Below are 13,048 nucleotides of genomic sequence, written 5' to 3'. Positions count from 1 at the left end.
ATTAGATGGCTATATGAGGATGGTTTTATACTTGGATTTTCTGTTCTGTTCCACTGGTCTGTGTCCCTGCACTTGTGCCAATACCAAGCAGTTTTAATAATCACAGCTTTGTAGTATAGTTTGAAGTCTGGCAAATTAATACCTCCCATTTTGTTTTTGTTGCTTAAAATTGCTTTTGCTGAACGGGGTCTTCTCTGGTTCCATACAAAGCGTAAAATTATTCTTTCTATATCTGTGAAAAATGATGTTGGTAATTTAATAGGGATTGCATTGAATCTGTAGATAACTTTGGGCAGTATAGACATCAAATTCTTCTTAAAAGAAAAATTTCCATGCTCTACTGGGAAAGAATTTAAGAGCAACTAATAAATGTCCTATATTCACTTAGAAGAGGGCAAATGAGAGCACCTTAAGAATTTCACAGATTTCTCCAATCACAAGACTAAAGACAATGTGACACTGTACTTTTCTGTCAAATGGCAATCTATGGCAAAATGGGAGCCATGAAGGTGAGGGGACATGTTTTAGATTGTAAGATTATACTTAATAGAATGCAGGGAGCAGTTGGTAAATTGAGACCAATGCTGGATTACTAATAGCAGGTCCACCTTTGGGTTATCATTTTTAAGTTTCATCTGTGAGATTGTGATCCTTTGTGAGATGAGATCAAGAGATAGTATAGTCAGAGTTTCTCAGGTGGTAAATCTAATGCCACTCCAAGGAACAGCCATCCCCTTTACTGGGATGGAACTATACTGTTGTTATTTACCGTGCAGAGCTCAGTGAGGAATACACAGACTTACTGGGGTCAACAGAGGTGAGAGCAAGAGGAATAGCAGTTACCCTGTGTTCCTAATGCCTGGCCTATCCTACCACTTTCCTAGGAATAGGATTCAGTAATGTGCGGGTACACTGTTATAAACACAGCCTAATGAAGCAGTGGCTTCCCCATTCAGGTTTATGGTTTGGGATCTGCCTGCCAGTGGAACCTTTTTTTTTTTTTTTTTTTTTTGAGACAGAGTCTCACTCTGTTGCCCAGGGTAGAGTGCTGTGGCATTAGCCTAGCTCACAGCAACCTCAAACTCCTGGGCTCAAGCAATCCTACTGCCTCAGCCTCCCAAATAGCTGGGACTACAGGCATGCATCTCCATGCCCGGCTAATTTTTTCTACATATGTTTTTAGTTGTCCAGCTAATTTCTTTCTATTTTTTCAGTAGAGACGGGGTCTCGCTCTTGCTCAGGCTGGTCTCGAACTCCTGAGCTCAAACGATCCGCCCACCTCGCCAGTGGAACCTTTTAAGGTAGAAGTGGGCCCAAGCTGAGTTCCACATGCTGGGTGAGCCAGATGACTTCTGTGCCCTGGTCACTTTCTTCAATGAGGAAGATGGGGGTCTGCCAGGTTTTTAAAATCATGCTTCATCCTGAAGCACATGATCATTTCGCCCTCATGTTGCGGAGTAACTTTGATGAAAGTGCCCACTTTGTTGGCCTTTGTGAAGGCTATAATGTCAAGATCATCCTGAAAGTCTTGGGGTTCTGCCAACTCATTGAACTCTGAGGCTAAGTCCTTGCCAGTGAAAACAAGATCCTTGTGAGGCACCACCACCTTAGCAGTGCTCTTGATACTAGTAGGGTCTCCCTCCTCACACCCCAACAGAGTCACATGGGTGAGGTTCTCCACTGGAGAGGACCTGGTTCTCCTTCCTCTAGCAGAGGCTGAATTGACATGATTCTCACTTCTGGAATACAACTGACAGCAACTGGTTGGGTTTTGAATTTAATAGATATTGGATTAAATTCTGGCTTCTTCAAATTATGTTCACATATGTAGCAATGCAGGGACCATTTGATCAGAAGATGTTTGTGGCAAGGATAGAGCTGTGAAGCACAGACTGGTTGGAAATCAGGCTGTAAGAGATGCTGCTGAACGGTGTTCACCTCTGTTAAATTTACTGGTCTTGTATAATAGTCTTCAGGTAGAGGTTCCACTTCATCTACAGCCTGAGCAGGCTCAATCTTTATCTCTTTCTGGTCCTCTCCTTCTTTACGGTAAAGTCTGGCAAGGGTACTGATGGATGTACCAGCTCATGGTCGCTGAAGCTTGGTTCCAAGATCATATTTGTCTGAAAAAGCCAGAGGCATATACTTTGCACCACGCCAGTTTCTTGCAATCCTGCTCAACTTTCTCTTTCTGAGCAAGCTGCTGGTAATATTCAATCAATTTATTCATCTGTTGCATGTGAGGATATTCAGGTTCCTGCCAACCACCACTAGAAACAGATTTGTCTGCCATGCCCACATTTCTGGACATCTAGTGACAAAATCCATATGACAGGTAATAGGCTTTCTTCATGGTGGTCTTGACTGGGTCATCAGGAAGCTGTGTCAAGATATTTGTTGCCTGGATGGAGAGAGTGTGCTTGTAGCCAGGACATTCAAAGCAGTTGGCACATCTATTCTTTTTTAGTTTGGTTTTAGCTGATGGCGTATCTTCTAAGCAATTGGGACAATGAGAGCCCACTTCGTGAGACACACATTCCAGCGACTGCAACTCACTACTATAGCAGCAGCAGTAGAGCTACGAGAGCAGGGCCCAAACCTTTTCTCCCTGGACTAGATGGAAAACCCTCTCCGACTGCAGGAAGGACGCCATCTTGGAGAGGGAGGACCCATGCTTCTACACACATTTTTGTCTAGTAATCTCTTGAAAAATTCTCCACTTGCCCACCTGGCTAACACCTATATATTATCCTCAAGATGTCATTCACCTGTTTTCTCTTCCAGGAATATCTTCCTGGTCCCCAATATGAAATAGGTGACCTTCCTTTGTGTTCTCATTATACCTAGTATATTCCTCAACTATATTTGATGAATATCCTTATGACACTACATAATAACAATTGGTTCTCTCACCTGTTTCCTCCTTAAACTAGTAGACTCCTTGGATGAAGATACTTTGTAATTAATCTGTATGTTCTTAGTGCCTAATGTAGTGCCTGGAACATAATGAGACCTCAGTAATTAAGGATTAATTAATTGAATGAATAAATTCAACATGAAAGGTAAACATGATTTTTAAAGAATTACATCAACTAGTGAATACTACTTTTATAAAAAGTGATTAAGATCAAAAGGTACTTAACATTTTGAAATGTCTGTGGGAACAAGCATGTTCTTCCAAAAAATATTCTGAGTCATTGATCTCAGTCAGTATGTTACCTCTAATGTTCGGTTGTGGCTTGAAACACAAGCCGTATGTTCCATCTATAACTAATTTCCTCAAACACAGGACTTAAAAAGTGAGGATCTTAACACAGAAAGAAGGTGACATATATGTCTTCCTTGATCCTCATGCTGCCCTGATCCTCATTGCTGTTTCTCCTTGCTTTCTCAAATTCCCCAGGTCCTTCCTTTGAAGCACTCCCAATCTCTCCAAATTGAAGGTATTTACAGACTTGCTCACTCCTCATTTAGCAAAGATGTTAGGACCAAGCTCTCTGCCTCTCTATGTATTGATAACTACTCTTGAAGCTGATGTTACCATCTATGTGAGTAATACTTTCATCAATCTAACGTATCAGTTAGGATTAGGTTCCACTACATAGAACTGAAAAACCCCAAACAACAATGGCTTAAACAAGATTAAATATTTTCATCTTATATCAAAAAGTCTGGAGGTAAATAGCCCTGAGATGATGTATTAGCTCCCCGGCTCCTCTTTCTGTTCTACTATCCTCAGCATGTGGCTTCTACCTTATGGTTCAAGGTGGCTGCTGGGCTCCAGCCACTATATGAACATTCTACACGGAAGGAAGGAAAAATGTAAAAAGAAAAAGAAAACGGCACGCCCATTTTCTTTTAAGGAAATTTAACAGAAGTTCCATATAACATTTCACTTAGATTTCTTTAGAAGAACTTAATCACATACATGTAGCAGCTACCAGGGAGGCTGGGAAATGTGTCTTTATACAGAGAGGCAATGTGCCCAGATACAAATTAAGGTTCTGTTATTAAGGAGGAAGAGAAGATGAAAGTTGAAGTAGACCTCTAACACTCTCTTTCACCTGGCCTTTCAATTCTGTGGCCTTTGTACTACAATGACTTTATGATCTACTTCACCTTATCTACCTACACCCATGGTCATCTTTAAGGCATTGTCATTACTAATTATTGCAACACCACTAAAATATCAATTTCAAGCATTCCCCGTCTCCAAAACTATCTCTTAGGTTTTCAGTTCATTCACTCTGGTACTCCAACTCCAGCAGTTCTTTGACTCCACTGGGCCTTTCATCAACCTGCTCTGTCTTCACTGCCCAGCCCACCTGGTTTAAAACCCATGGTCCAATATTATAATCACACACTACCACGCAGTCTCAACTCCTCTGTTGCCCTCCTGTGTACTTGTTTGGCTAAACTTCACCTTTGGTTTTGTGCCTGCACCAAAACAGCTACACATGGTAAGAGAAATATAACACTATGGTGACTTGCCTTGTCTTAAATTCATAATCTCCAAACATAAGTGGGCCTTCTATGTTACCTGTCAATCACACTTCATTTTTCTAGTTAATTCTCTGTCCCACTCTTCTAGTTGATTATTTCATACCTCCCACCCATGCAAACCTCAAATACTTTGCCCCCTTTCCTCATAGTCAGCAAATTACCTTGCTTGTTTTTTTCTCTAAGAAAATAGAAGCAATCAGAAGATTTTCACATCTCTCCACTCAGTGCCCAAGGTTTTCAGTGGGGGCTAGTCACATAGGCACCCTCTGCTTAGCACATATCAAAATTCCAGACTCCCAGGAAGAAAGCAGGTCTCAACAGAAACTGCATTGTGTGTACAAAGACTTTAGAAACAGCGAGCCACTCTTATGGTTAGGATGGTAAGAACCACTCTTATGGTTAGGATGGTAAGAACCTCCTCTCACATCTAAGTTCCCAGACACCATCCATGGCCAAACCTGCAAGCTGGCCTTTCTGTGGATAAGCAGTCACAGGCCTGGAGTTACGCTCTACCTACTTGTGAGGGCAGTATCTTCATAAATTATTTGGAATTCTTCTGTATGAGAGATTTGTTCCCCTACATCCTGGTTGGTTTTGGTTGTTTATTTTATTTCTGAGGTATGGCAAGCATTTTTATGGTTCTCAGAGTCAGCTAATTCCTTTCTGCACAATTCCTTTTATCAGGGATCTCCAGTACTGGTCTTGACTCTTGCTTGCTTAGCCCAGTGTTTCTCAAAATGTGTTCCTTGAACCAGAAGCAGCAGCAGCATCTAGCACCTGATTGAAATGCGCAGGCCCCACCCCAGACTGACTGAATCAGAAACTCTGGGCACGTAGCCCAGCTGTCTATATTTGGCCCTCCAAGTAACTCTGATGCATGGTAAAGTTTGAGAACCATTGATTTAGCCAAAAGGAGAGGTAGAACTGTACCTGCTCTGTCTGGCCTCCCACTGATTCTGAGGCCTTCATTGTTCTCCACTATCTGCCAGTACTAACAGCTTCTGATTTGTGAAAACTGTGTGGCCAGGGGTGAGGAGTGGTATGGAGCTGGGGTGTGTTCAAACTAGCATCTTCCCTTCCTTGAGGATTTTCAATAAACTTATTTAAAGCTCTTTTCAGAGTCTTTTTTCTCCATTTTCTTGGGTGCAAATTTCTCTCATTAGAAGAGTCTTCTGACTATAGAACTGGACTTCATGTATTTTGTTTATTGTTTTACTTCAGTATTTTTCAAACTTTTTATTTTGAAATGATTTTAGTCTTTCAGAAACGTTGCAAAAATAGTAGAGTTCCTGTATGCCCTTTACTCAGGCTGCCTGAAGATAACATTTCACATAACATTATAACAATTATCAAAACCAGGAAATGAATATTGATACAATACTATTAACTAAACCACAGACCTTATTCAAATTTCACCACTGTTTCCACTAATTTACTTTTTGCATTCCAGGATCGAATTCAGGATCCCATATTGCATTTAGTTGTTATGTCTACTTAGTCTCCTTTAATTTCTGTCAGTTCCTCGGTCTTTTGTTGTCTCTCAGGACCTTGGCACTTCTCAAAAAACTAAGTTCCATATTTTATTTTCACTTATTCAATTTAAACCTAATGCTCTTTTTCTGTCATAGGACCCCACTGAGGATCCCACACTACATTTAATCACTAGGCTCCTCTAGACTGTGACAGTTTCTCAGACTTTCCTTGTTTATGATGACCTTGGCAGTCCTGAGGAGTACTGGCTAAGTATTTTGTAGAATATCCCTTAGTTTGTGATTGTCTGATATTTTTTCTCATGATTAGGCTGGGGCTGTAGGTTTTAGGGAGGAAGGACACAGAGATAAAGTGCTATTCTTATTATATTGTATCAAGGGTATGTGCTATTAATGACTTATCACTAATGATGTTAGCCTTGACCACCTGGCTGACATAGTTTGTCAGGTTTCTCCACTGTAAAGTTATTCTTTTTTCCCCTTTCCAGACTGTATGATTTGAAACGAAGTAACTATACTCAGCTCACATTTAAGGGGTGGATAATTATGTTCCATCTCCTTGACAGCAAACTGTCTACATAAATTTTTGGAATTCTTCAGTATGAGAATTATCACCCATTTATTTGTTTATTTAATCATTTATTTATATCAGCATGGACTCATGGGTATATATTTTATAATTTGAGTTATAATCCAATTCTGAATTATTTATTTTATTGTTCAAATTATTTCAGCTAAAGCCATTGGGACTTCTTTTAATTGGCTCCTGTGTCACTTTTTCATTGTTTTTTAAGTATTTCTTTACTTCATGGCACTATAACGTGCTCCAGACTCATATATTCCCTGTCCCAGTCCTAGATCAGCCATTTCTCCCAGGAGCCCTGGTTCCTTTTATTAGAGAATGGTATTAGAAACCAAGAACTGGGTGCACTTATTGCTCCTGGTTGTCATTGCTTCTAGGTCCCTCAGAGGACAGAGCTTGGAAATACGTGTGTATTCTAACCTATGAGTACACACATATTTATAAGTATTTCTATTAATATATTTATCCATCTGTACCTATCTTAAGCTAAACATGAATTTATGCTGATGTCTCCAACCGTAACCCAGGATTTAGAGACCACATGCATAATCCTCTCATTTAGAGATGAGAAAATATGCAACTAGAACAATAAAGACACTTGCCCTAAGTCAAACAATTTACAGTTGGCAGTCCATTTGCACCAAATCAATACTTATGTGGTGATGATGTATTCATACGAGGTGCTCAATCAATGCATGTTAATTAAGATGCTAACTGAGATACTAATTCTTCCAATAATGTAAATCTATAATTTTGGAAAAGGACATCTTCTGTGAGTGTTAAGTCATAGCTGTCACTATACATCACACCTATTTGGAGTCACAGTGGTTTCCATAGAGATTTCAAGAGTGTGAGCTCCTCCAGAGCAGGGGCTGCTTAGCATAGGCCCAATCAAGGTTTGTTGAACTAAATGGACTGTAAATATCATTTCAAGAAATACTGGGTAAATATTTAGCCTGAGCCTCATTTGTAAAATGGAATATGACTGGTCATCTGGTCTGCCTACCCTCACAGGGCAGTCTTGAGGATCACATGATATAATTTATATACAAATCCTTTGGAATCTGAAAGGCAGAATTATGATAGTATTGGGGGAAAAATTCTATAGCTTTGAATTAGGTCTCTCTTCCTTTGGGTGGGCAGTATGTATGACCTCCACTACCACTTCTCCACCCTATATAAAAACTATAAAAAATTAAGAATAAAATAAAATCTTTGGTGTCTGTTTTCAAAATAATTAGTTTACCCAATGGTTGAGTAGTCTCTTGTGTATAAATTTATATCTTTTCCTCTTGCTAAAGCTAATTTTGTTCATGGTACTGTTTTTTTAATTTATGTATAATTTTTATACAGTAAAATTCACCCTAAAAGTGTACAGTTCAGAGAGTTTTGCTCCCACCACTACAACCTAGATACAGAACTGTTCCATACCTCCCCTCTGCAAAATTCCTTCATGCCCCTTAGTGGTTAACCATTTTCCCAACCCCCAACTTCTAGCCAGTGCTAATCTGTTTTCTGATCCTATAGTCTTGCTCTTTACAGAATGGCATATAAATGGGCCTGGCATTACTTCCCATAATGCATTTGAGATTCATCCATATTGTGTGTATCAAGAGTGAGTCTTTTTTTTTTCTCTGAGTATTATTCCATTTATGGCTATATCACATTTTGATTATTTAAGCTTTAGTAGGTGAAAGACATTCATTCATACTTTCTCTATTTGGGGATGAATATGAATAAAGCCCAATATGTTTTCTACAAATAAACATTTGTGTACAGGTTTTTATGTCAACCTGTTTTTATTTCACTTGGATAAATACCTAAGAGTGGGATTACTAGGCTGCATGGTAAGTATATGATTAACTATAAAAAAGATCAGATGTCATACCCATCCTTGATCATAAATGGGAGACAGACCTGGTGAGTGGAGATGGGATTATAAGCCTCCAGATGCCCAATCTAACCTGTCATCCAGTTCTGTAAAATCAATACACTCTTCCTGCATTCCCACATCCTCAGCTCTCAGAGGAAGTTGGACACCTTTAGCAGTGTGCATGAAAGCTTTCATGTGAGGCCTCCCATATTTTTTGCTATTTTCCCATTTACCAAGCAGAATGGTTGATCTGAGGAGATCAGTGGCAATGACATCCTAGGTACAGTAACATCAGGAGAATCCCCACCAATTACTTTGCCTATTACTGTCTTTTCCTTCCCTCTTGAAGGAAATATAGAGCATTGGGGTGACAGCAATAAAACTAAAGGGAGCAATTATACTGGTGTTGGTTAAGAGGATCTTGTTTCTTTACCTACTCATTCCTGAGTCTAAAAAAATCACAAAAGGAATTTGGGACTAAGGAGAAGACTTAATTCTGCCTACAGCATCAGATTACTTTTGTGCTGTGTCTAAAACACGCAATATTCAAAGTTGACTTTAACTATCAACTGTTGAGTGTCTTAAAAATGCCATTAGAACAGAATAGTGTCATGGATAATCTTCCAAAGCTGATGATCCAAAAGTCATTTCCATTTAGCTTTGCAAAAACAGTTTCTCCCTTTAATTAAGTTTTCCATTGACTAATATAGTATTCAGTTTGTTTCTCCTAAGCTGGTTCAAGTATTGCAAGGAAATACATAGCAAGGACATATTATTTGGCATGGAGAAACCACCTTGGGGTCAGAAAACTGAGATGTACACAAACCAACGTTTAAGGTATTATTCCGTGAAGGGTCTTGCTTCAGAGTCCCATGGCAAGGATGAAAGGAATTGGGGGGCAGGTGGAGGGAGAAATGTAGAGATAACCAAAAAGTAGGTACCCGACAGTAAAGTTTTTGGAGGGGTGAGCAAGAGGTTGCAGCACAATTGTACCTTTTTTTCTGTAAACTGTCTTTGGTTAAGAGCCAGAGAATGAGTGTTTAAGAGGCACAGCAAAGAATGAGGGAGCAGTGGATTTGTTGGACTTAACTTCATAATATAAAAACAAACTTTTCAACAAACAGAGCTGCTCACTCAGAAAGGGTGGTCTGTGAGACTTGGGTCCCTCATCACCGGCTGTGTTTAAGCCTAAGTGTCGTAGCTTGTTACAAATGGAGTATAACAGTATTCATTCTGCAAATGTTTATTAAAAGCTTACTCTTTACAAGGTGCCTGCAGAACATGAAAGGAATCAAATTTGGATCTGCTGTCTGCCAGCTCTGGAAGCAGTGCTTCTCACACTTTTATGTGATCTTAAAATGCAGATTCTGATTCTGAACATCGGCATGGGGCCTCAGATTCTGCATTTCGAACCAGCTCGCAAGTTATGCCAATGATGCACGTCTGTGTAACAGCACGTTGAGTGATCAAGGTTTCTAGGGAGGAATGAGTCATGCATATAATACAAAGAAAGAATTCATAAATACCTTAGAAGTTCCATTAATTATATATAAAAAACCTGGATCCCCCTCAACCCCAGGACTGTCTTTGCCCTTTTTATAATTTTAGTATTTCTTCTGATGTTTTTTTTGTTGCTCTGCGTCTTGAAATTTTTTGTGTGTGGAGTTGTTTCTTGCTGCATATGCTATTTCTTAGCCTAGAGGAACATTCTCCTCCTGAGACTACCATTTCACTAATCTGCCAAAGTCTATCCCCTAATCACTCCATCTCGAATTCTTCCCTGGGACCCCCGTCGTGCTGACAGCTCCCTCCTGGTCGCTCCCCACCACACAGAGTTTTAACCTCCAACAACTGCCACCACCTCCTTCTGCCCTGAGCTGGAAATCCGTTTTCTCATTCCCCATAGGAACCCATCTCTCGGGGTCGCCTATCACAAGGCCGCTGCCCAGAAAACGTGTGGCGCACCTGAGACCGGGTAACAGGCTGGAGAGAAGGCAGTGCCGCTCCCGCTGGCACCGAGCACCGCAGCCCCGCGCCGAGGGTCTCTTCGTGCCCGTCCGCTCCGCCGGGCGCTCTCCGGGACCCAATGCTCCCGCGCCTCCCGGGCGCCCCCGCCTGGCGCCGGCGGCTGCGCGCGACTGCGCACCATCGAGGCGGCGACGGCGGCTAGAGAGGCCGGCGGGCCCGGGGCGGCGCGGAGGCGGGCCGCTGGGGACGCACACGGGGCGGGCCGGCGGCGCGGGCCCTGTAGCCATTTTAGGAGGAAACCCGGATCGCTCGCCCGGGGTGCGGCTTCAATTTCAACAACTTTATTGGTGGCTTGATCGGCAGAACAGCCACAGCGCTGGTGGCCAGAGGAGGAGGGAGCGCATCGCCGGAGGTGATTGGTGGTGGGGGGAGGCGCCCCAGCAGTGAGTGCGGGGGTGCCGGGAGGTTCCCGATAGCGGCTTCCTGAGCAGGGGGCGGCGAGGGGGCCTGGGCATTCGCGGGCATTTCTGCAGGCCAGGAGGGAGGGGACCCGGGGCACGGCTTCCCCGGAGCGGGGATTTCCCTCGCCGGGTCCCAGGGCGCAGGGGCGGGGCCGGGGGCGCCCCTGACGCGGCGGCTCGGGTGTTCCCCGCCCTGTTGTTCCCCGCGGCAGGTGGCCCCCGACGCGAGCTGCAGCCATGGGAAACACCACCAGCGACCGGGTGTCCGGGGAGCGCCACGGCGCCAAGGCTGCACGCGCTGAGGGCGCCAGCGGCCATGGCCCGGGCAAGGAGCACAAGATCATGGTGGGCAGCACCGACGACCCCAGCGTCTTCAGCCTGCCCGACTCCAAGGTAAGCGTCCCCGTGCCCCCAGTTGGTGGCGATGCTGGAGCGGGCTTGGTTTCGGGCTCCTCCTCCCTTTCTTGTTTCTTTCTCATCGCACTGATCTGGGTTACGGTTTTTGTAATTAAAGGGATTTTCCGGGGACAGAGGTGTTAGATGGTAATTCCTCTGGCGGTGCTGCCCCAAAATCAGATAAAGAGGCGGAGTTCTTGTTTTCCTGGTGTTCCGACTAATCTGTTGGCCACATTTTTTAGCATGGGGACAATAGACACCTCCCCCAGACCCATCCTTGGTTTCCCTAACATGCCCGGGTGCTCTCTTCTACAGTGTTGCTGAATTTAGAGGTGTAAGCTCCGGTGGAAAACTTCAGAGGTTAGGTTGCATGAGCTGCTTACCGTAGGTAGTAGTTTCTCACTTTTGCCCTGAGCTGGCTAAATGAATTTCTTTTTCCTGAAAATTTCTGTGTATCGGTATCATTTTTGCCCTTCTAGGAGCTCTGCGCTTGGGTCTTCTTCTTTGGCTGTGAGCATCAACCACTTGCTTATTTGAATACTTTCTCCTAGTCTTGGAGATTCATAAAGGACATCATTTGGTTGACAGCTCAATTTTTGTCCCATACTTTATAATTGTGGTGGCTGAGGCTGAGCTTCTTTCACACCCAACTGCTCCTCAAGTGAGAGAGCAAATGATTCCAGGATTTTTCCAGTCTCAGTAGTACTTCAAAATGTTGCCGTGGCTGGCTGGAAACAGCAACCCACAGCTGCCCTGAAGACCTTGCTCTCATTTCCAAGGACTTTCAGGAAAACGGCAACTTGTGTTCACCCTACAGAAAGGACAGATGGAGCTGACAGCAATGTGATTACCACCCTAATGTTTCTAATCGCTTTTAGAGGTGTCAGCATTAAATACACTTAATTCTTTCAGATAGGCTGAGTGGGTGTAGTAGAAAACAGGAGGGGTGTGTTTGATGTTTCCTATCACTTTATCACTTCCCATCAAACTGGGGCTTTAGTGAGTAAACGAGTATAATTTGCCACATTGGTAACACGTGAAATTTGGATTCTGTGGCTTATTGTCTTGGATCCCATTGAGAACATAATCACAGAGAAGTGAGAGTGATTGAAAGGAACATTTCTCGGGATTTCTTCTCCATTGCTTTCTTCCCTCTCCCACTTCAGGACTTCTTCCTCGTCATTTGGGCTGTCTACCTAGCCATCTGAATTTACTTCCTCAGAGCTTTCTCAAAGTGATCAGCCTCATTGTATTTTTATCCTTTTCCGACATAGATGACTCAGGATTTAAGTACAGTGTATTTGTCAAAGTGTGGCTGCAGTAATTGGTGTCCTGAATAAAAGCTACATTGCTCTGTCTGAATTGGAGCCTGTTTTGGATCATTCTTTCTCCCTCACCTCAGTCTTGCCATTTGTGAAATAAGAAAATTGCTTCAGATGATTCCTAGGGTCTCTCCCAAATCCAAAACTTTGTATTTCTCAACCTACCTTCTTTACTTCTAACCTCCACATCTTAAACATTGTCAAACTATAACTCTAATTGTTGTTTTGCCTCTTTTCCTGATAGTCTTGCTGACGGTTTAACTTGGAGTAAACAATCTTTCTGCTAGTCAGCTGCATTCATTCCTACCACGGAAATGTCATGTCATAAGTGGAAAGGCTTTCCTCCAAAGCTAGGCATATTAATAGTTTGTAGCTTTCAAACTCTAACCTGAAAATCCTAAGTCATAAAATTAACTGATAGAAATAGTGGCAGAGGGGCCTACATTGCTTTG

At 42.6% G+C, this 13,048-nt stretch overlaps 1 protein-coding gene and 1 pseudogene across 5 annotated transcripts in view; one reads left to right on the top strand and one right to left on the bottom strand.

Moving 5' to 3' along the window:
• Positions 1-1,296: 1,296 nt before the first annotated feature.
• On the bottom strand, positions 1,297-2,772 carry LOC123633860 (annotated as a pseudogene).
• A 7,870-nt stretch (positions 2,773-10,642) lies between these two features.
• Positions 10,643-13,048, top strand: part of PRKAB2 (protein kinase AMP-activated non-catalytic subunit beta 2) — a 45,510-nt gene continuing 43,104 nt past the window's right edge. For 4 of the 5 annotated variants that reach the window (XM_045544832.1, XM_045544830.1, XM_045544831.1 and 1 more), the window contains exons 1-2: positions 10,670-10,829; positions 11,091-11,271. In XM_045544832.1, coding sequence (XP_045400788.1) covers positions 11,116-11,271 — 156 coding nt within the window. In that variant the 5' untranslated portion in view covers positions 10,670-10,829; positions 11,091-11,115. Of the gene's footprint in view, positions 10,830-11,090; positions 11,272-13,048 lie in introns of all 5 variants that reach the window. The other variant, XM_045544834.1, reaches the window with a different exon arrangement.

This window comes from Lemur catta, chromosome 3, assembly GCF_020740605.2.
Source record: "Lemur catta isolate mLemCat1 chromosome 3, mLemCat1.pri, whole genome shotgun sequence".
NCBI lineage: Eukaryota > Metazoa > Chordata > Mammalia > Primates > Lemuridae > Lemur > Lemur catta.
Note: the sequence above shows the minus strand (reverse complement) of the source record. Positions and strands in the feature narration are given on the sequence as shown.